We start from the raw sequence: 24361 nt of genomic DNA, 5'->3' as shown, positions 1-24361 counted from the left end.
CTTGTAGATGACCTTACGTAAGAGGTATGATGCTGAAACTTGTAGATGACCTTACGTAAGAGATATGATGCTGAAACTTGTAGATGACCTTACGTAAGAGGTATGACTGTTGAAACTTGTAGATGACCTTACGTAAGAGGTATGATGCTGAAACTTGTAGATGACCTTATGTAAGAGGTATGATGCTGAAACTTGTAGATGACCTTATGTAAGAGGTATGATGCTGAAACTTGTAGATGACCTTATGTAAGAGGTATGATGCTGAAACTTGTAGATGACCTTACGTAAGAGGTATGATGCTGAAACTTGTAGATGACCTTACGTAAGAGGTTAGGTATGATGCTGAAACTTGACAAAAGTGAAATATCCCTTTAAGATACACACAAGAGACCGACTGATGAAGCTTTCTTATACACACACGCACAACCACACACACTTTCTGTGTCCTCTGCTTCTGTCCATTTCCTCCCCTCCTCCTCTTTGGTTTGTTCTTTTTCTCTTCTTCCTTCGTTCCTTAACACATTCACGGTCATTTGAATTCACCAACTAGCTATAGCTACGCCAGCTTTCCATTACACACTTCCACTGTGCGTCACGTTGTTTGTAGAGCTAAATCTATATTTTATATTATAGCTATGGATACAATATCATGGTCATTTGACAGTAAGAACCTTCCGTTCAAGATGCAAAAAAGAAAAGAAAAATCCATCCATATGTTCCCGTTTTATACCGTGGTGAATATGAGTGTTATTTCGGAATGATCGGGGCTAATTCCTGTGAGGCTATTTATAAGCCGCAATGTGTATTATACCAAATCCATTGGCGTTTTGTCCCTACACACGCTACAATTAAAAAATCAAATGCATATGATAGGTATTATGTTTCATCATGAATGCATGAAAGGGCGGGGGGGTCGTTTCTGATTAATTTATTGCCAATAACGGCATTCGTTATTACCACAACATATGCTGATCAGGGCGATGGCTATGAAATCATTGCACGGTCAAGCTGAAATTGACGTTAAATTGTCCTTACCTGTGGCCGGTGGAATTCCAAAAAGAATATTCCAATTATTTGATTGCCATCTGGTAGATCATATGTCCATTTGGCCCACGACATAACCCACCACAGCATAATGAATCGGGGGTCCCAAAAACTGGCCGGTACTGCACTTTCGGAGTCCCAATATGCCTTTTCCAGGCAAAATACAGCTCCCTGACATTGAATAGGGTATTCAAATCGAATAAAAGGAAAAACAAATGTTTTTGGCCGTCAACCGCTGGCTCCCAATAACGTATATATACGTGGTTGGCCAGGAATGTGTTAAACATCTTCACCTCCTTCTTGGTCCTGACTATTACTGTTGCTCTCCCCCTCTCTCCTCCTCTCTCCTCCTCTCTCCCCCTCTCTCCTCCTCTCTCCCCCTCTCTCCTCCTCTCTCCTCCTCTCTCCCCCCCTCTCCTCCTCTCTCCTCTCCCTCCAGCGGTAGTTCTGCATCGGGGCCAGCTCCTGGGTCTGAGGGGTAAGTGGGAGCATTCCTTGGTTCCCTGGGTTCTCAGGACAATACTAATAATAACAATAACAATAACAATAATGACAATAGAAATGGTTGGTCCTATTTTCATGCGTGCTAGGTGACTATTCACAGGGAAAAAGGACATAATGTACATTATGTTATAGCCATAAGTAATATATTTACGTATTGTATAGATCTGCAAAAGTCCAAAACAAACACAGCAACCAGGAGAACGTAGTAGTAGTTTATTGTCACGTATAAAGTACAGGTACATTACAGTGTGATGCTTGGTACACATACAGCTCATTATAGTAATATTCCACAATTATTACAGTTGGTAGTAATAATGGCACACATAAATTCACACCAACATGCGCATTTGTTGATACATGCAGGACTAAATCTTGAGAATGTGTTGGAGATGTTGCGATGAGAACGTGTTGCTATGAGAACGTGTTGTAATGAGAACGTGTTGCTATGAGAACGTGTTGCTATGAGAACGTGTTGTAATGAGAACGTGTTGCTATGAGAACGTGTTGTAATGAGAACGTGTTGCTATGAGAACGTGTTGTAATGAGAACGTGTTGCTATGAGAACGTGTTGTAATGAGAACGTGTTGTAATGAGAACGTGTTGTAATGAAGCTGTTACAGTTACATTCGCTCCGCAGGTCAAACATGTATTTTTCCATACTGAAAGTATATATTTTTGTATATTTAGTGTGTTTAATGTATATTTCTACCCATAATGTACTTTTCTGAGAGTATACTTACAATGTATTTTTGGTACCTCTTATGTGCTCATGTTTAGTTTGATAGTCATGAATATCCTGTAATCTAAGTAATCTAAGTAGTAATTAAAAGTGTACTATTTTGATGAGCAAAAGCAACCAAAAATACATCAAAAGTAAATACATGTGAAGTACAACTTTTAACACACTAAGTACAACATAAGTGGTTTAAATTCATACGTTCTGAATACATAAAAAGTATACGTTAATCAAATATACCTAAGTATATATTTTTTGACCTGGGTTAGTTCCCAGCTGTCGGCAGCTAGTGTTAGTTCCCAGCTTCCATAGGTAACAATAAGGGGACGTATGGCTTCCATAGGTAACAATAAGGGGACATATGGCTTCCATAGGTAACAATAAGAGGTCGTATGGCTTCCATAGGTAACAATAATGGGACGTATGGCTTCCATAGGTAACAATAAGGTTGTATGGCTTCCATAGGTAACAATAATGGGACGTATGGCTTCCATAGGTAACAATAAGGTTGTATGGCTTCCATAGGTAACAATAAGAGGTTTTATGGCTTCCATAGGTAACAATAATGGGACGTATGGCTTCCATAGGTAACAATAAGGGGTTGTATGGCTTCCATAGGTAACAATAAGGGGTCGTATGGCTTCCATAGGTAACAATAAGAGGTTGTATGGCTTCCATAGGTACAATAAGAGGTTGTATGGCTTCCATAGGTACAATAAGAGGTTGTATGGCTTCCATAGGTACAATAAGAGGTTGTATGGCTTCCATAGGTAACAATAATGGGACGTATGGCTTCTATAGGTACAATACGAGGTTGTATGGCTTCCATAGGTACAATAAGAGGTCGTATGGCTTCCATAGGTAACAATAAGAGGTTGTATGGCTTCCATAGGTAACAATAAGGGGACATATGGCTTCCATAGGTAACAATAAGAGGTTGTATGGCTTCCATAGGTAACAATAAGGGGACATATGGCTTCCATAGGTAACAATACGAGGTCGTATGGCTTCCATAGATAACAATAAGAGGTCGTATGGCTTCCATAGATAACAATAAGAGGTCGTATGGCTTCCATAGATAACAATAAGAGGTTGTATGGCTTCCATAGGTAACAATAAGGGGTTGTATGGCTTCCATAGGTAACAATAAGAGGTTGTATGGCTTCCATAGGTAACAATAAGGGGACATATGGCTTCCATAGGTAACAATAAGAGGTTGTATGGCTTCCATAGCTACAATAATGTGGTATTTTGGAGTGATTTCTGACCTTGTTCATCAGTTCCTGAGCGGTCTGGTAAAGTCTTGCACCAAATCTGTGTAACAAATGGTATCAACCCAGAAATTGCTTGCTCAAGGACACTTTATCAGGGACGGAGACATCGGCCTTCAAGGGAGCCAAGGGGACTCTAGTCTAGCCTCTCATAGTGTGAACACTAGCTGAAGGTTCCATGTCCAAAGGGCTCTCTGCACGTTATCAATTGTTGTCTCTATAGCAACTAGTATTATACTGTACACAAAACAATATACGGTACAATGTCTTTACCTCATTGTCATTATGTATCATTGGAATTGATGCCGTTGGTCATCATTTAGTGTTGTCCTGCATGGCCTTGCATGTATTCTCCACTGCATGCTAGCAATTTGATTTTCATCCTCTGTTTGAAATATTAGGTTTGTTTGCAGTTTAGTTGCTATTCAGATGTGGAAACGGTCATCATTCTTCAAGCCTATACCACGTCTCTCGATTGGCCGGCTTGTCTGATGTAAACCCGCAACGATTGGTTGATTGTTTTTTGTGTGCGTCACATTCTCTTGACTCCTGACCCGCTCTCGCTCTCCACCAGCCAACAAGGTGTCTCCCACGTCGTCCGGGGGCTCGTCCGGGGGCGTAATCCACGTCTACGCCGACGACAGCGCGGAGAAGAGTAGCGGCAGCTTCATCCCCTACTGCTCCATGGCGCAAGCACAGCTCTGTTTCCATGGCCACCGCGACGCCGTCAAGTTCTTCGTCTCCGTACCGGGTCAGTACCAGATCACCTCTAGAGAGACTACCAGGTCAGTACCAGATCACCTCTAGAGAGACTACCAGGTCAGTACCAGACCACCTCTAGAGAGACTACCAGGTCAGTACCAGACCACCTCTAGAGAGACTACCAGGTCAGTACCAGACCACCTCTAGAGAGACTACCAGGTCAGTACCAGACCACCTCTAGAGACTACCAGGTCAGTACCAGACCACCTCTAGAGAGACTACCAGGTCAGTACCAGACCACCTCTAGAGAGACTACCAGGTCAGTACCAGACCACCTCTAGAGAGACTACCAGGTCAGTACCAGACCACCTCTAGAGAGACTACCAGGTCAGTACCAGACCACCTCTAGAGACTACCAGGTCAGTACCAGACCACCTCTAGAGAGACTACCAGGTCAGTACCAGACCACCTCTAGAGAGACTACCAGGTCAGTACCAGACCACCTCTAGAGAGACTACCAGGTCAGTACCAGACCACCTCTAGAGAGACTACCAGGTCAGTACCAGACCACCTCTAGAGAGACTACCAGGTCAGTACCAGACCACCTCTAGAGAGACTACCAGGTCAGTACCAGACCACCTCTAGAGAGACTACCAGGTCAGTACCAGACCACCTCTAGAGAGACTACCAGGTCAGTACCAGACCACCTCTAGAGAGACTACCAGGTCAGTACCAGACCACCTCTAGAGACTACCAGGTCAGTACCAGACCACCTCTAGAGACTACCAGGTCAGTACCAGACCACCTCTAGAGAGACTACCAGGTCAGTACCAGACCACCTCTAGAGAGACTACCAGGTCAGTACCAGACCACCTCTAGAGACTACCAGGTCAGTACCAGACCACCTCTAGAGACTACCAGGTCAGTACCAGACCACCTCTAGAGACTACCAGGTCAGTACCAGACCACATCTAGAGAGACTACCAGGTCAGTACCAGACCACCTCTAGAGAGACTACCAGGTCAGTACCAGACCACCTCTAGAGACTACCAGGTCAGTACCAGACCACCTCTAGAGACTACCAGGTCAGTACCAGACCACCTCTAGAGACTACCAGGTCAGTACCAGACCACCTCTAAAGAGACTACCAGGTCAGTACCAGACCACCTCTAGAGACTACCAGGTCAGTACCAGACCACCTCTAGAGACTACCAGGTCAGTACCAGACCACCTCTAGAGACTACCAGGTCAGTACCAGACCACCTCTAGAGACTACCAGGTCAGTACCAGACCACATCTAGAGAGACTACCAGGTCAGTACCAGACCACCTCTAGAGAGACTACCAGGCCAGTACCAGACCACCTCTAGAGACCTGTCCAGACAGTTGCTAGGGGAACAGATTGTGCTAAAGTGTATTTCCTGTCAGCTATTGTAATAAATAATAAATAAACACTGCAACAGGAAATAGAATTGGGCCCATTTATAATGTCACTAGATGTTTGGCCACTGTTCTGACCATAGGGTGTTTTTGGGGGGTTCAAACAGGCATCCCTCTGTTTTTATGGGTGTTTTTGGGGGGTTCAAGCAGGCATCCCTCTGTTTTTATGGGTGTTTTTGGGGGGTTCAAGCAGGCATCCCTCTGTTTTCATGGGTGTTTTTGGGGGGTTCAAACAGGCATCCCTCTGTTTTTATGGGTTTTTTTGGGGGGTCCAAACAGGCATCCCTCTGTTTTTATGGGTGTTTTGGGGGTTCAAACAGGCATCCCTCTGTTTTTATGGGGGTTTTTGGGGATTCAAACAGGCCTCCCTCTGTTTTTATGGGGGTTTTGGGGGTTCAAACAGGCCTCCCTCTGTTTTTATGGGGGTTTTGGGGGTTCAAACAGGCATCCCTCTGTTTTTATGGGTTTTTTTGGGGGTTCAAACAGGCATCCCTCTGTTTTTATGGGGGGTTTTGGGGGTTCAAACAGGCCTCCCTCTGTTTTTATGGTTTTTTTTGGGGTTCAAACAGGCATCCCTCTGTTTTTATGTTTTTTTTTGGGGGTTCAAACAGGCATCCCTTCTGTTTTTATGGGTGTTTTTGGGGGTTCAAACAGGCATCCATCTGTTTTTATGTTTTTTTTGGGGGGGTTAAAGCCACTGACTAGAGCCAAACTATACCAGACGTGTGAGTCACTGCCACGTCTTCTTCTAAACCTCTGTGTTTGTTTTCTTCTTCTTCTGTGCGACAGGCAATGTCCTGGCCACCCTGAACGGCAGCGTGCTGGACAGTCCGTCGGAGGGGCAGGGCTCCACAGCGCCCCCGGAGGCCGAGGCCCAGAGTGTTCAGAACGTGCTGGTGCTGAGTGGAGGAGAGGGTTACATCGACTTCCGCATAGGTGAGGAGCACATTAACCTATCATAACATAGGTGAGGAGCACATTAACCTATCATAACATAGGTGAGGAGCACATTAACCTATCATAACATAGGTGAGGAGCACATTAACCTATCATAACATAGGTGCGGAGCACATTAACCTATCATAACATAGGTGAGGAGCTCATTAACCTATCATAACATAGGTGAGGAGCTCATTAACCTATCATAACATAGATGAGGAGCTCATTAACCTATCATAACATAGGTGAGGAGCACATTGACCTAACAGAACAGTCCTCATATCCCTCCTAGTTACACACAGTCCTCATATACCTGCTAGTTACACACAGTCCTCATATCCCTCCTAGTTACACACAGACCTCATATACCTGCTAGTTACACACAGTCCTCATATCCCTCCTAGTTACACACAGTCCTCATATCCCTCCTAGTTACATACACACAGTCCTCATATCCCTCCTAGTTACACACAGTCCTCATATCCCTCCTAGTTACATACACACAGTCCTCATATCCCTCCTAGTTACACAGTCCTCATATCCCTCCTAGTTACACACAGTCCTCATATCCCTCCTAGTTACACACAGTCATCATATCCCTCCTAGTTACATACACACAGTCCTCATATCCCTCCTAGTTACATACACACAGTCCTCATATCCCTCCTAGTTACACACAGTCCTCATATCCCTCCTAGTTACACACAGTCCTCATATCCCTCCTAGTTACACACAGTCCTCATATACCTCCTAGTTACACACAGTCCTCATATACCTCCTAGTTACACATACACACATAATTGAAAAAGTATTTATTGTGGCACGACTACTTAATTTAAAGTCTTTATTGTGGCACTGACTGACTGTCTCTTATACTTTTGTTTTTGTATATTTTTATATATATACTTGTTTTATTCAGTGTTATGGCTGATTGATTGACTGCCTGACCCTTATATTCTTGTTTTTGTATATTTTGTATATATACTTGTTTTATTCAGTGTCATGACAGTGTCAGACTGGCTGACTTATACTGATTTATAGATAGATCACTTGGTAATGAGACGTGATCGCCCTCTACTGGGTGATGATGTGTCTTGTATAAATGAAGGTTGACCCCATAATAAGCACCTTTGACAAGATGTTCAACGTTCTCCTCCGAGATGGCGACGTCGTCAGTGCATGAGGTTAACCCTTTCACTGCCACACTACAGAAGGTTAACCCTTTACTATCACACTACCTACGGGTAACCGACTGAGATGTACTCTGTGGTTTAGCGGGTTTTGGAGGCATTTTCAAAGCTTAAACAAAAACAAATGAGTTAACGGGGTGTATTATTATATTCAATATAACCAAAAAGTTTTGTTTGAAAAGTGGCTTTAGAGTAAGAGTATATAATTAGGCAATTCTGCTGGAGCTCTTAAATCCATACTTCGTTAACCCCGTAAGCACCTTGTTCTGCCCTGACGACCAGCTGGTTGAAACATGTTGGCGTTTTTCCTTAAGTCTACTTCCTGTTCAAACCCTCGACTTGAAGCGGAAAGTCTGCACTTTAACCTCATCGTCCCGTTTCAAGTCCAGTGTTCTGGAGGACAGAGACTGACCGCTCTCTCTGCTGTCCCCCCTGCGTGTCTCAGGTGACGGGGAGGACGACGAGACGGAGGAAGGAGAGGCTGGAGGAGTGGCGGCAGAAGGAACGCCACCGCAGCAGATGAAACCGGCCCTGTGCAAAGCAGAGCGGAGCCACATCATCGTGTGGCAGGTGTCTTACGTCCCGGAGTGACGCGCCCGCCTGGGTCCCCCCCCGCCCCGCGCCCGCCTGGGTCCCCCCCCCGCCCCGCGCGTCTCCTTTAAAGGACCGGTGATGTGGGTCCCAAGTCGTTCTTACCTTGATATGAAAATCAATGTAGCCGTTTACGCCTTTTTAGCGTTATTGAAAACAAATTTTCTGCCAATTCACCACCGACTGGCTTCCAGTGTATCTGAAGATGTGTCCTGATTCTGAACACTACAGACTGAAGAAAGTCACATTGGACTAGAATGCCACGTTAACATCTTATGTGTCACTGAAAGGTTTTGTCATTGTGATATCTTCTTTGTAGACACTTTATTAGGGCACAATAAAGCAGCATAAAAAAAATTAAGTTTATGGCAGAAAATTACTTCAATAACAATTGAATAACAGTAAAAGATTAGGAAAAAAAGGGGCTTCTCAGTTTTTGTATCAAAGCAAGAATGACTTGGAACCCATGTGTCAAAAGCACTGATATGGTCCTTTAAACAAGTCCCTCTCTTTCAAACCTTGTATTTATCTCTGCTCATGTAAAGGTTTCCTTATGGCTCTGAAATTATCCCCTCCCACTCTCTTTGTATCTACCTGTTAACTATTCCTCCTGCCCCCCCCCCCCCCCCCCCCCGCCTCAAACCCTGCCCCCCCCTCACCTCCTCAAACCCTGCCACCTCCTACAACCGTCACCTCCTTAAACACCTTGTAACTATTCCACCTCCTAAAACACCTTGTAACTATCTTTATTGCCTTGTAAGTACCTTCCCTTGATCCAGTTAACCTTTTAGCCTGCCATTCTCTCCATCCCATAATAACTACCTCCCTCCCCTGTAGCCATCTTGTATTTACCTAGTAGGAAAAACACTGCATCTCCTGTATTTACCTCAGAATGTCCTGCATACTGTTTGCCCCAAACGTCATTCCTCTGCCTCCATTTCTGCCCCCCCCCCCCCTTTCCCATCATGCATCAGTTGTACCACGACCCTGATGTATATTTGCCAGAAATACAGTGTCCTAATTTCCTGGCACCAGCCGTTTCAGTCCATATCTATTTATGCTATGAATAATTCCTAAGTAGACCCCCCCCTTCCGCCGGATACAGAACCTGATTGGCCAGTGGGAATGAAAAAGGACGACTCTGATTTGGTGGTGAATATTTGGAACACGTTTCGGGGCGGCTCGTTGGTTGATTGATTGGATGGAACGCGGGGATGTCTTGCTGGTTTAGTTGCCAGGCAGATTTGAACAACAGGTCTGAACAAGATGGCAGTCATTGTGACTGAAACACCAGTGAGATGGAGTGAAGAGGAAAGGTCAGCAACACACATTTTGTTATGAAGGCTGTGTTTATGATGCATTACAACAATCATACTTATATGGACAGTTATAATACAATTCTATATTTCATGACTCGACAGGTTTTATATAACACATTATGTTGTAAAGCATTTGATAATGACTTATTACCGGCCAAGCTCAGTGTATAATCTTAGGTCATTTAAATAGGATTACAAGCCACTGAAGTGAACAACAAATAACTTTGTTTACTTAGTGACTTATAGTCATTATATGGTATAATTTCAATGATTAATGTATTATGAGTGACCTATGGTAATAATACACTATGGGCTTATAAAGCGTTATGATACATGGTATAAGTCATTATGAAAAAGCATTATGACCTGAGCATTGTTATAAAGCATTATACTTGTTTATGTACAATTACAATACTCACAATGTGTTAGTTATATAAGTACTGTTTATTGTATACCACTATAGACACAGGCTTCCCACGTTAAGTTACCGAGCCTTCAATGGTCATTGTATATTTTGAGGACATGACAAACGAGCTACTGGTTTCACCACCAAACCCCCCAGATAGACCGGATGACAAGAGTCAATAGACCACTGCACTTCCGCGTTACATGGAGCTCGTGAGGGGGAGGGGGCCACTGCACTTCCGCGTTACATGGAGCTCGTGAGGGGGAGGGGGCCACTGCACTTCCGCGTTACATGGAGCTCGTGAGGGGGAGGGGGAACCGCGCAGGGGGGAATCCTTGACGTAAGTGGCTGCAGCTACGTTGCTCCCTTTCCCCCCGATCTCCCATGAGCTCAAAATACCGGAAGTGTTTCTGTGGGGAATATTCCGTCATGCCATGTTGATATACGAGGGAACGTCATATTGGCTTCTTTTTCTACCCTCGAAATAAATAAACCTACTTTTAGGCCTAAATGATAACGATCCCGTTTCAAACATCCGTGGCTGGTTAACTCGCGCGACGGACGGATGGGATGACCGTCGGTTTGGCCAAAACATGACCCAGCAGGAACTGCTGGGGAGGAAGTGACGACACCGTACAAAGAGGGGGGGGGGGAGGAGTGTTGATACCAAAGTGTTGAGGATGAAGCCTGAGGAGCCCATTGGCTCACATGCCCCCCCCCCCCACGCGGCTGGGTGGTCGTAGGGCAGACGGGCCGAGAGAAAAGGCTGGCGAATGACGCGGTGTGACGTCATTCTGACACTATGTGTACAGAGATATTGTAAATCTCCAGACACCCTGAACCCCCCCCCCCTCCCATGCCACCCCCCCCCATTGTTCAGTATGGAACTCATGCGTTGATCTCTTATCTGTGTGGATTAAATATTAAACATATTTAAATATTAAACATATTTGTGCGCTGAAACGTCGTCTCAAGCTTTGTGCGTGTATGTGTGTGAGCGTGTCAGAATCAGATGCATGTTAAACATTGTTTCAGGATCAGATTTTAGTGTTCCGTTTTTAATCATTTCAATGCAATTCACACAGTAGCATAATAGTGTTCCATTAAAGCAGGTGTTGACAAAACCCTCCTTTTTTCCTCTTATAAATACATTCAAGTGACAATGTGTAATTCTTCTATTCATTAAGTTCGGGAGTATGTGCAGATTATTGCTTCAACACACCACTCGTCTTCTCTTCTCACCTTACAAGTTTAGCTAATAAATCATATGCATTTATGTCAACTTCCTGTACCAGACTGTATATAAAGTAGTAGAACATAATGTGTTCAACCAAATTTACCAAAGTGTTAGTTTCCGATTAGCCACTGGTCCTGGGCCATATTTTTATTAAGAAAAATAAATTGCGTAGAATGTACAGAATAAAATTACATTATCGTATGATTACAGGCAGCATGAATCAATGACTTCAATGTCTTGTTTCCCTTTAGGCATCATTTGTACAGCTACAACATATGCCAAAGAACTAGACAAACATTGTATTTTAATATCACAATTCCATTCTTTCTCCATTACTGGGAAAACAACAGCATAAGGTTACCAACCCACCCTGACTGACTGAAATAACCACGTCCTGTCTCCCATTATATATTCCCACTGGTCCTTAGCAATATAGTGAAGATTAACATCAACATCACTGTTCATCTTGCTGCTGTTTGGTTAGCGTTCAAGTCAAGTCCCGCCCCCAACATCCTCTTTATACACAACATGCTAGGAGTGCCATTTTCTGGTTTCTATTATATTATATTCATACTTCCCATGTTATTAAACATTAAACTGAGTTCCAGTGTCTTTAACTCACTCAACCCCACCAAAAAAAAGTTGAAAACAAAATGCCCAAAGCCCTGCAGAAGAAAAACTTACCAGAATTTGACAGTAACTCCACAAAGATGTAGAACATAAATCACACAACAATTCACGAACATGTAGGAGATCAAAACGCACATAGAGAAGCAGTCGCTGCTGCTGACCGTGTTCACCAGCACGTTGGTCAAGCCCGTCATTACGTTGGCGAGCATGAAGAACAGCAGCTGGTTCCGGCTGACCGCTTGAATGAGACAAAGTCCTTCCATCTGGCGTCTCTTTTTGTCCGTGAAAGAATCGTCCTTCTTACTGGGGGGGTTCCACGAAGACGACACACCGTTACAGCCGGACACTCGTTTGCAATAGACCAGCGCCAGATCGGCCGTGCCGAGGCAGGCCAAGAAGAACAGGGACTGAGCCACGGTCCAGAGGCAGAACGGCAGGTTGGCCATGCGGCGCGACACGGGCTCCAGGGTCGCCTGGCACGTGTACAAGGCGGAGTACAGAACGCAGCTTCCCACCAGGAGCTTGCCCATCACCCTGGCCCAGTCTCTCACTCGCGTTCTTGGTTGCATCACGTAGAGTCCCACTTGAACTCCCGCCATGTAGATGGCGATGTAGCCCAAGACGGAGAAGATGCCCTCCTTGTTGGCGTAGAGGAAGTCCCTGGTCCTGTCGTCGTTGTGGCTGAGGAAGGACTTGAGGCCGGTCGTCTCCAGAGCACACTGGTACAGGCCGCCGATCAGGAGGGCCAAGAGCCACGAGCGACCGACCGGACACACGGCCAGCAGCACGGAGGCCACCACTCGGACGATGGCGAGCGTGAAGAAGAAGTTCCAGTGGACGCCGTACTCCGTGACGTGCTCGTGGTAGCCCGTCATCTTGACACTCAGGAGTCGGACCATGCCGAGGGCGACCAGCGGCCAGACGGCCAGCAGCTGTTTGGCGACGTGGTTCATCTTAGACCCCTCCTCGCCCTTCCTCCTCGCCTCGGGGCAGACCAGAGCGTTCGCGAAGACGTATGCTCCGACACCGAAATCCATGACGCCCGTCCCGTAGGTTTCAGTTTTGGCGTAGCGCCTCGGGAAGACGCTGAAGTCCACGGCCAGGATGCTGATGGCCGTCTTCACGTTGACCAGCACTCGGAAGATGGTCACGCAGGGCACCTGTCCGTCGGACTGAACGTGGCCCCGGAGGAAACCCTCGCCGCCGCGGTAGATGGGGAACAGAGCAGCCGCAGAGACCAACGCCAGGCCCAGGATGACCTGCAGGAGGACGTCACTCAGCAGGGTGCAGGACAGGACGAGGGGCAGGACGACGGTGGCGAAGTCCAGAAGGAGGTGAGTGACGTACGGACACGGCAGCGGAAGGGTCCCGCTGCCCCGATGGTACAGGATCAGCAGCAGTCCCCTGTTGATGAGGCACAGCGGGGCCAGGAAGGTGCCCAGAGCCACCTCCTCCAGGCTGGTCCCGGTCAGGTTGCTGACGAAGGCCTCTTTCAACTCCCGCTGCTCCATCGTCTGCGAAAGGACGTTTTTGTTATAAGTTCATTCAATACATAGACAGACAAACAGAGATTGTTGTGTCATCTTTTGTCTTCAAATGAGGAACCCTGCACGGACTAGATGAGGAACTGTCTCTTAACCACTAAACCCTGCAGACTAGATGAGGAAATGTCTCTTAACCACTAAACCCTGCACAGACTAGATGAGGAACTGTCTCTTAACCACTAAACCCTGCAGACTAGATGAGGAAATGTACATGTACATTACAGTGAAATGATGGTTCTGTATGAGCCAGAGAATGTGCTTCATACAGTAAAAAAAAGTAAGTAAAAGAGGAATAACACTATACAATATAGTACAACCTAAGTACAATGAAGTAAAAATGCAGACAATGAGGTACAAAAACAAATTAAAGGCAAGATGCAAATGAGGTATGGATGTAGTGCAAATCTCTTTAATAAATAGATAAATATGATGTAGTGTTAAAGTGTCTAAAGTGAGTGTTAAGGTTAGTGTTTGTTTAAAGTGAGTGTGTGTGTGCAATGGATGTGGATGTGTGCGCAATGAGTGTAGATGGATGGGTTGATACTAGAGTGCATATGCATAGAGTCATTGAGCATCCTGATGGCCTGTGGGGATAGAAGGCGAAGCTCCTTCGGAGTCTCTCTGTACTGGTCACGAGACTCCGGTAGCGCTTGCCTGACCGCAGCAGTTCAAAGAGGCAGTTATGGTCTGATGCACAGCAGAGGACTGATGTGGTCTCTCCTCTTGGTTCTAGGGAATAGCCTAGCTGCAGAGTAGCTAACACTGGACTGATGTTGTCTCTCCTCTTGGTTCTAGTTAGTAGCCTAGCTGCAGATTAGCTAACACTGGACTAATGTGGTCTCTCCTCTTGGTTCTAGTTAACAGCCTAGCTGCAGTTAGTTACATGCATTACAGGAGTCAAGTCGGCTTGAGATAAAGGCATGGATCAGGTTTTCAGGTGATGTTTTTGTCACTTTATTGAGTGTGACTTAAAGCTTAGATCAGAGTGTGATATCAATAGGAATATCTTATCTTAAATTATTTTTCACAGCTCTCATAGGCCTACGTGTGCTATATAACAAAATAAGACAGAATACAGTTATATATAACAGTATTATACAATGATATATAAAACAATAAAAGAAAAGCATACAAAGTTGGCTAACATCCGCACATCTCTGCTGCCATCTACAGGTTATTCAGAGCATAGACTGCTCTTGGGACAAAGCTGTTAAAACGCAGAATGCAGACACATACTGTACGTACAGTACAAGAGCGGCCAGGTGTATGTTCGGGGCAGGATAGAATATCAGATGTAGGCCAGGCTAGCTGAGGCCTACACTGTACAGCCCGACTAGTCCCAAAAGTAACTTAGGAAATAGTTTTTTTTTGTCTACTTTTTCTCCCCATTTTTCAATTTTTCTATTTTTTTATTATCCAATTCTTCCCTCCCCTGTCTCGAACGTTGCTAGACCATGCCTCCCACTGGCCGGCTGCAATGTGGACCAAGCCTTGCATCACGTGTCCCCTCCGGTACCCGAGGAGGCAGCCGTTGCATCTTTTCACCAGCACAGCGCAATCTCTCAGTGGCGAGGAGTAACGTGTGGGAGGCTCACGCTGCCCCCGATAATTCCTGATTCTGCTGTACAGGCGCACCAACCGACCTGTAGGAGTCGCTGTCCACAACGTCCGATCCCCACCCACCGACTTTCCCACCCCCTAATACTGCCAATTGTATTAGTATGAACGACCAGCCAAGCCAGAAGCAACGCAGAGAGCTGGGCTCGAACCCAGCATATCCTGCGTTAGTGGTGAGCGCCTTGCCCACTGCGCCACCCCTCTGGAAATAGTGTTTTGATAGTTGGATGGTAGAGTGTCCACCATCCAAATATCAAACACTAGTGAGTTTGGATCATGCTATACTCCTCAGCAGCTAACAAATGTAATGAATATATATTGCCATACTGTCATTTTTGACTGGATGTTTGAAGAGTTTCCACTAGCATTACATTTACAAGATATAACAGTAGTTAAGAGCATACACCTATATAAGAGTTTGAGCTGCTATTCACTTCACCGTCATATCGTAGTACTGTATATGATTGAATTGATTGAAAACTTTAATGAACAGATTGCAGAATGGGTACAGTACAGCTCAATACACACAATTATTATTATTATTATATATTAATTATTATTTGTAGATCTGGTATGTCATAAATGTCTAGATATAACAGTACGGTCTCGCTCTGTATGTCATATATGTCACTATGAATTGAAAATGGGAATTGAAATGCATGGAAATTAATTATATAATTAGTAATCGGCTCATTAACATGCGATCTAGGTGAATGCATGAATGAAACAGGTGATTCATTCACAGGTGATGTGAATAATGCGAATTGCGGCTATATGCTGGTAGATAAAGTGGATTATATACAGACAGGGCAACCCAGACCTGCAACACTAACACGGTCCAGCTCGTCATCACATAATCACTGCAGCTACTTACCGTCGGGTGAGAAGCGAGGGGCACCGGAATAACAGGAGATACTGTACAGTAGCTGGTTTACATCACTGGAGATCACAGACGACGTGATTAATGAATGGATTTCACACAATCTTCAATCACACCACAGACTGTTTTCAAACGCGCAGAGTCGGCAGCAAACACTTCCGCATTCAACTTTCGTCTCCGTCTGTCAGTCGCAGCAGAAGCGTGTGGACTTCCGGTCGGAATATTTCTTCTTGTTCTTCTTCTGGTTTTTATTGGCGGTTGGCACTAACGTGTTGGTGCATTACCGCCACCTACTGAAATAGAGTGTGGATCAGATGGATTACCGTATGAATGAATGAATGAATGAAAACTTTATTTAACAGATTGCAGAATGGGTACAATACAGTACGGCTCAATACATACAATTGTTAAGGGGATGCAGACCCGAGAAAGACGTTTGTCTTGTTTCCATCAGGGTCCCCCATTTTCAATTCATATAGACATTTATGACATACACAACATACATGACATTTATGGCATAGGGACATATAGGTATTTAGTACTGATACATTTGTGACATAAACGGTATTCAAATATACAGTACTGTTACCCCTAGATCCTGACAGAGTATATACATATGATGGGGAGGGGACTGTACATTAGGAGGGGGTGGGTGGGTGGGAGAGAAATATACATACGGCGGGGAGGGAATATATCGGGAGGAGACTGTCTATTAGGAGGTGGTGGGGGTTTTGGGCATTTACGGTGGCCAGTTTCGAATTGCAGCCTCCCGTAGGTGCTCTTTAAGAGCGGTTTTGAATGTGGGCAGGGATTCACATTCCTTTACAGCTTTGGGTAGGGCGTTCCACATTGTTGTGGCATAATTGCGAAACGTGTTTAGTCCCTTGTTTGAGCCGAATCTGGGTTTAACATGATTTGTTGAGCTTCCTCTGGTGTAGTGGTTGTGGTATTCACTGACCTTTGGGAAGTATTTTGACATGTACATGGGCACCCCGGTCGTATAGTGTATCTTGTAGACCAGGCCCATTGCAAGTTGCTGTACTCTGTCGTCTACTCCAAGCCATCCTAGGTTGTCAAAGTGGGCAGGGGTGAGGTGGGTTCTGGGGTTCAGGTCAAGTAGTAGTCTGACCAGTTTGTTTTGTGATGTTTGTAATTTTGTTTTAAGCGCCTTTGAGGTGCTTTGGTACCATGAGGTGCACGCATAGTCATAGTACCCTTGAATGAGTGCTCCTGCCAGAGTCTTCAGGGTATTCTTGTTTACCAGAGAGGAGATCCGGTACAAGAATCTAGTTCGTCTGTTTCGTCTTTCCTTGTGACAATATTGTCACCCACTGTAACTGAGAAGCCGTCGGTCTTGCTGAGTTTGTTATTTGAACCGAAGAGAATGGACTCTGTTTTGCCCATGTGTAATCCATTATTAATGATAGTTTGTTATCAGCGAGCCATATGCAGATTTTGCCTAGTTCCGAGCTGAGGGTTTTTTCAACCTGCAACTTGTTCTTGTCAGAGACCAGCAGGGCTGAGTCGTCCGCAAACAGGAACAAGTTGCAGTCACAGGCTGACAACATGTCATTTGCATAAATTAGGAAGAGTAGCGGTCCTAGTATGCTTCCTTGTGGAACACCACAGCTCACTGTGAGGGGGGGGGGATAGAGTACCGTTTACCTCTACCATCTGTTCTCTCCCCTCCAGGTAGGATTGCATCCAGCTCACTGATAAGATATCAAAACCAATTGCTTTTAGCTTGTCCATCAGAATGGAGTGATTGACAGTGTCGAAGGCCTTTTGTAGGTCCAGCATGACCATGCCGCAGTATTTGCCCGCGTCCACCTCTTGTTTGATGTGGTCGTTCAAATAGAGGAGGCATGTGTCAGTGGAGTGGGACGTTCTGAAGCCAGATTGGAATTCGTAGATTAGATTTTTTTCCGCCAGGTACTTTTCGACCTGTTCGTAGACTATTTTCTCCATGACTTTCGAGATGGAGGTAAGAATAGAAACAGGGAGGTAGTTGCCTGGGTCTAATTTGCTGCCCTTTTTGTGCAGAGGGGTCACTCTCGCAATTTTGAAGTCCTTGGGGACTTGCCCCTGTTTTATAGAGAGGTTTATTATGTGTGTGATGACTGGGGTGATGGCGGCTGCTGCGTCTCTGAGGAATTTGGAGGGGATGTTGTCATGGCCAGTGGCCCTGTTAGGTTGGAGGGCGCTCAATTTTTTGAGTACCTCATCGGTTGTTACCGTTTCAAGTTTGAAGTCGTCTTTGTGGACCCCTAGGTTTTTGTAGTATGCAACTATGTGTTCCACCCCATAATGCCCTGAGTGGGAGGGTAGTTTGCACATGATAATTACTATTGTCTACTTTATATCCTACCAATCAAACCTGTACTATTTAGAAAATAAAAAATGGCCCTATATACCCCACATTCCCTGAGCTCAGTCGCAACACTTCTCTCACCTCCAGCTTGATGTGGTCTCTTTCCAACCTTTCTTTGAGGATCTGTCTCTCTTGTTTGTATTTGCTACACTCCACTAACACATGCTCCACTGTTTCCTGCCTACTACAATACTCACACCTACCAGTCTCATGTTTGCCCATTATCCTAAGTGTACTATTTAGCCCAGTGTGTCCAAATCTCATTCTTGAAACAATAACTTCTTCCCTCGTACCTCTGCCCACATCTCTCATTTTCCCTACTGCCCTCTGGACATTATAAAAATGCCTACCTTTATTTCCTCTATCCCTCTTCTCCTGCCACTTCTTTTTCATTTCACATTTAATTATGCTCTTGACTTCTGCCTTGCTGTAACTCACATCCAGATTTATTTCTATTTTATTAGCTGCTTCCTTTGCAAACTTGTTGACAGAATCTGGCTATGGGGCGACAATAATGTGGTCAAGAGGCATGGTTTCTATCTTTAGCCTTTGGCGTGGTTTATTCATTCACATGTTAAACAGCAGCACATGAGTCCTCCTCTCGTGAGAGGCAGGTGGGGGAAAGAGGTAGAGGGGGAGGAGACATCTCTTTATATACTCGCCACCTGGTGGTATCATGAGTGGCTCCGCCTAGAGCGCCCTCTAGTGGAAACAGTTATATATGCAGTTAGACAGTTACTTGCAATCCTACATAGAACCTCTAACTTTAACACTCCCACTTAGGGTTGTTTAGCACACTGTATAACTTCTCCAAAAACTATTTACAAAGAAAATAGTACAATCCAGAACATCAAAAAGAATATGGCAGTCAATATTTACACACCAAACATGACCTCTGCAAATTTCTTCAATTTCAGTTTGGAAGCAGGTTTCGTCATAGCGTCTGCTACCATGTCGTCCGTTGGACAATAAATCAGTGTCATCCTTTCTTCTCTGATGACAGATCTGATGAAATGATATTTTATATCGACATGTTTACATCTCTGCCGGCACACAGGGTTTCTAGCAATCGCAATGGTTCCCTGGTTGTCCTCATAAACAACGGTCTTCATATATACATAGGTATCCATCCCTTCGAGCAGTTGTTCTAGATAAATACATTCCTGTATTATCATAGCTAGGGCCATATATTCGGCTTCACAAGTTGATAGTGCCACTGTGGGCTGCTTCTTTGTTTTCCACGAAACCAGTGAGCTGTCTGTGTTCAAACTCACACAATATCCTGTGGTACTTCTTCTATCTGTGGTGTCAGCTGCCCAGTCTGCATCATTGTAGGCTTTAAGCCCTAAGCCCTCGCTGCTCTTTCTGAAACACAGCTGTTTATCTGCTGTACCTTTGAGATAACGAAAAACATGTTTTGCTGTAATCCAATGCTCCTCTGTGGGGTCAGCAAAATATTGTGACAATTTACTCACTACAAAACATAGGTCAGGGCGGGTACATGTTGTCAAATAAATGAGGCTACCCACAGCTTATCTGTACATTTTTACATCTGTCAGTTTCTGAGCATCCTCCTGGTAGTCTAATTTTTGATCACATGGTGTTTCCCTTGATCTACATTCTTTCATGTCAAAACGTTTCAAGATCTTTTCCACATATCTCTTCTGGGATATTTTTACACAATTGGCAGACTGTTCAAAGTCCATGCCTAGAAAATGCTTTAACCTTCCAAGGTCTTTCATTTTGAATCTGGTGGAGAGCATACCTTTTACCTGTTCTAGGTTTCTAGTGTTGTCTGCTGCGATGATCAAATCATCCACCCAAATGACGATGATCACTTTTCCTGACTCTTTTGACTCCCTTGAGTAAACACAGGGGTCTACTGGGTTCTGTAGGAAGTGATCTTCAATGAGACATGTATGGAGCATCTTGTTCCAATTTCGCCCAGACTGTTTCAGGCCGTAAATGGATTTTTCTAGCTTACACATTTTTCTAGCTTTCTTTTCGTAACCTTCAGGTTGTTCCACATATATCTCCCTATCTATGGGTACGTGCAGATAGGCTGTCTTCACATCCATCTGATGTAAAATCAAATTGTCCTCAGCTTATTTTTGCATCACTACCCTTACACTGGTCAGATTGGCTGTGGGGGAGAATGTTTCACCGTAGTCTATCCCCTCCCTCTGACTGTAACCTTTAGCTACAAATCTTGCTTTGTACTTGTCGTGGCCTTCAATACCCTCCTTGATTGAGTACACCCATTTCCCTCCCACTGTCTGTCTGCCCTCTGGTAACTTGGTTAGAGTAAAGGTGTGGTTGTCCTCTAGGGACCTCATCTCCTCATCCATTGCTCTCTCCCATTTACTTGATTCAGGGGACACTATGGCCTCTTTAAAGGTCTGAGGTACCCCACTGACTACCCTGTAGCAGTAATCAATGGTGGTAAGTGTACTGTCATCCTCGTCACTTCCTCTCCGGGCATAGTCTGTCAGATACTTTGGGGGTTTGTGTTCCCTTGAGGCATACCTCCCACTGCTTGGGGCATGTGACGTCACCCTCGGGTGCTCCTCGTCATCGCCCTCTGGGGGTGGTTGACTGTCTGTCTGCACGACCGTGCTAAGTACACTGGGCTGAGGTGTCTCTGTTTCTTCACACCTTACTCTGGAGTCCAGCTCTGGCTCCTCTGTCTGTGTCTCGTTCTCACATGTTGTCTTTGTGACAAACTTGACTAGCCTGTGTTTCTGCACTCCCCCTTTACCGGGATAATAAACTAGGGGCGTGGCAAGCGTAGACCAATGAAAGTATGGCAACCGTTACCATGGCAACCGTTACCATAGCAACCAATTTTTACGGTTGCTATGGTAACCATCGCTATGGCAATCATTACCATGGCAACCGTTACCATAGCAACCGTTTAAAAAAAGGTGCAGGATTAAGCATAGGGGTGTGGCAAACATAGACCAATGAAAGTATGGCAACCGTTACCATAGCAACCATTTTTTACGGTTGCTATGGTAACCATCACTATGTCAACCACTACCATGGCAACCGTACCCATAAGTATTACCATGGCAACCGTTACCATAGCAACCCATTTTTGCGGTTGCTATGGTAACCATCGCTATGGCAATCATTACCATGGCAACCGTTACCATAGCAACCGTTTTTAAAGGGGCGGGACTTAAGCATAGGGGCGTGGCAAACATAGACCAATGAAAGTATGGCAACCGTTACCATGGCAACCGTTACCATGACAACCGTTACCATAGCAAAAATATGTTTACGGTTGCTATGGTAACCAAAACTATGGCAATGGTTACCATAGCAACAAGTTTTTTAAAAGGGGCGGGACTTAAGCATAGGGGCGTGGCAAACATAGACCAATGAAAGTATGGCAACCGTTACCATAGCAACCATTGTTTACGGTTGCTATGGTAACCATCACTATGGCAACCATTACCATGGCCATGGCCGCCTAGTTATAGTTGAAAGTGGGGGTGCAAGATATAATTTTTATTTTTTTTTGGACAGGCAAGGGGTGGTTTGGAGGGGGTCGGGCACGACCCCCTCCACGGCAGATTTTAAAAAAAATGTAATGAACCTGTACGTGCAATTTCCTGCAATATAGAGCCTTCAATCTTGACCAATAAAGCTGCTCTTTTCACTATAAAACTCAGTTTATATTGCAGTATGATAGCCAATTACTATAATAATAATATATTAATATATATATATACTGTATATATACTGTATATTGATTTTTCGCTCATTTATTTTTATTAAATCAATCTCCTTTCAAATAGGCCAAGTTTTTAATAAGAAAGAGAAAAAATATATATTTCCATTACCTGTAACTCTTGTGTCTCTTTCTCTCCTTCTCTGCCTCCTACCTGAGTCTGCAGTGCACAGTCATGACATCGATCTCCAGAAAAAAAAAATATATAAAAAAAAAAGTAAAAAAAAAAAAAAAAAAATTGGAGGCCCCTCGTCACTAGAGGCCCACGGGCCGCGGCCGTCGTTAATCCGGCCCTGCTTGTCTGCCATATAGCGAACGTTAACATTTGCAAACGAAGTCAACGTCATCCAGCTGACACCACATATCTAGATAATATGACAACGTTAGCTAGCGGCTAGCACTAAAGCTAACGCCAACCAGAGGGAAACGTTGTTATTATTATTATTATTATAGGATTTACGGTATGACCAGATGGCATTTCGGGACGTGAAACACTTTTATTGTATTGCGTGGTAGAAGTTCTACCACTCAATAGTAAAGACATGTCTAACATAATCTTTTGTTTGAACAACTTACTGGAAAATCCTGCCTGCCACAATGACACACTCGGTGGCCTTTGATATTTACACTCAGCCTACCTGCAGCGCCGTGCGCCACTGTCTGCTGGTGGGAGGCACTGGATCAAACCATATGGGGGGGCAGGGGGGGGTCGCAATCTTTGGAAACTTAAAAACGTGCTATTAAGTGTCATTGCGTATTATTAATTTGATTGAAATTACGTAGTTATGGTTAGATTTATATATTGGGGGGGGATATATCATATTTTTCATATGATCAAAAAGTGGTGGAGCAAGAGCATACCTTTGCTCCCCCAAGTTCAATAGTGGGAGAGCAGATGCTCCGAGTGCTCTATTACGCAGGCGTCTATGACCATGGCAACAGTTACTATAGCAACCATTTTTAAAAAGGGGCAAGACTTAAGCATGTCCGCCGGGTCCTCCAGCGTCTGCTGGAGAACAAATTATTCGTTAAGGCGGAGAAGTGTGAGTTCCATGTTCTCTCCATCGGGTTCCTCTGCTACATAATAGAAAGCAGCCAGATCCTGGCGGACCCTGAGAAGATCAAAGCGGTGCTGGACTGGTCCAGGCCCACCAATGTGAAGCAGCTCCAACGCTTCCTGGGCTTTGCAAACTTCATCAGGGACTACAGCCGGGTCGCCGCGCCTCTCATTCAACTCACGTCGCCCTCCGTGCCCTTCGTCTGGTCCACTAAGTTGGACTCCGCCTTCTCCGAGCTGCGTAGGCGCTTCACCTCCGCGCCCATCCTCATCCAGCCGGACACGTCCTGCCAGTTTGTGGTAGAAGTGGACGCCTCCAGCACCGGGGTGGGAGCAGTCCTCTCCCAGTGCTCCGCCCTCGACCAGAAGCTAGACCCCTGCGCCTTCCTCTCTCGCCGCCTGACCCCGGCCGAGGTCAACTATGACATTGGGGTTCCGGTTCCGGGTCGAGAATGGGATAGACGTCTCTGTGCCACGCTGTGACTCCCGAACTTTTATTTTACTTTAAGAAGCCTCTTTTTTATTTCAAGATAATTGAACCATTACCATACGTCACCCATATTTCTACCTGTCTTATTCGGCCAAAAAGAAAAAAGAAGAAAAAAGCCTAATGGCTACGTGAGTCTTAAGAAACGAGACCAAGAAGGACGACGGCCCCTTGGATGGGACTACCATGGCTAAGCTAATGGAAGAACTCAAGCTAGCTTTCACCACGGAGTTCAGAACGTTCGCTACCTTGCTCGAATCTAGACTTGACGGCTTCCAACTGGCGGTCGCAGACCATACTCAACGCTTGGCTTCCGTAGAAGACGGCCTGAATACATGGTCTGGTAGGATGGAAGAGCTGGAGGCCAGATGCACAGCTCAAGATGAAATCATCTGCAAGCTAAAAACTAAGCTAACCGACGTTGAGTCGCGTAGCCGGCGTTCCAACATACACATTCTGGGCCTAGATGAATCCCTGCACAGCGACCATCCCAGTGTCTTTTTGCAGAAATCCTGGTGGAAATCATGGGGAAAGACGTCCTTGCTACGCCGCCTGAGCTCGACCGATGCCACAGGATGCTAACACCCAAACCAGCGCCCGGCTCCAGGCCCAGGGCGGTAATCGCCCCGCTTGCACCACTATAAGATAAAGGAGACTATCA

At 45.1% G+C, this 24361-nt stretch overlaps 2 protein-coding genes across 2 annotated transcripts in view; one reads left to right on the top strand and one right to left on the bottom strand.

Annotated features, from left to right (window-relative positions):
- Positions 1 to 8444, top strand: part of mapk8ip3 (mitogen-activated protein kinase 8 interacting protein 3) — a gene marked incomplete at its 5' end in the record, with an annotated part of 121418 nt that extends 112974 nt beyond the window's left edge. Inside the window, 4 exons of the mRNA XM_084330694.1 lie at positions 1484 to 1522; positions 4130 to 4306; positions 6486 to 6632; positions 8271 to 8444. Coding sequence (XP_084186820.1) covers positions 1484 to 1522; positions 4130 to 4306; positions 6486 to 6632; positions 8271 to 8416 — 509 coding nt within the window. The 3' untranslated portion in view covers positions 8417 to 8444. The remainder of the gene's footprint in view (positions 1 to 1483; positions 1523 to 4129; positions 4307 to 6485; positions 6633 to 8270) is intronic.
- A 2754-nt stretch (positions 8445 to 11198) lies between these two features.
- On the bottom strand, positions 11199 to 16217 carry pigw (phosphatidylinositol glycan anchor biosynthesis, class W). The gene is made up of 2 exons (XM_084330369.1): positions 16044 to 16217; positions 11199 to 13522 (listed from the first exon to the last, which is right to left on the bottom strand). The coding sequence occupies exon 2, from the start codon at positions 13517 to 13519 to the stop codon at positions 12059 to 12061; it is 1461 nt and encodes a 486-aa protein (XP_084186495.1). The 5' UTR covers positions 13520 to 13522; positions 16044 to 16217; the 3' UTR covers positions 11199 to 12058.
- Between the last annotated feature and the right edge of the window lie 8144 nt (positions 16218 to 24361).

Source organism: Notolepis coatsorum (genome assembly GCF_963971535.1).
Source record: "Notolepis coatsorum genome assembly, chromosome: 15".
NCBI classification, from domain to species: Eukaryota; Metazoa; Chordata; class Actinopteri; order Aulopiformes; family Paralepididae; genus Notolepis; species Notolepis coatsorum.
This window is presented reverse-complemented; position numbering and strand designations above follow the sequence as displayed.

Coding starts and splice junctions, on each gene's coding strand:
- pigw (XM_084330369.1), bottom strand. CDS start 13,519: ATGGAGCAGCGGGAGTTGAAAGAGGCCTTCGTCAGCAACCTGACCGGG.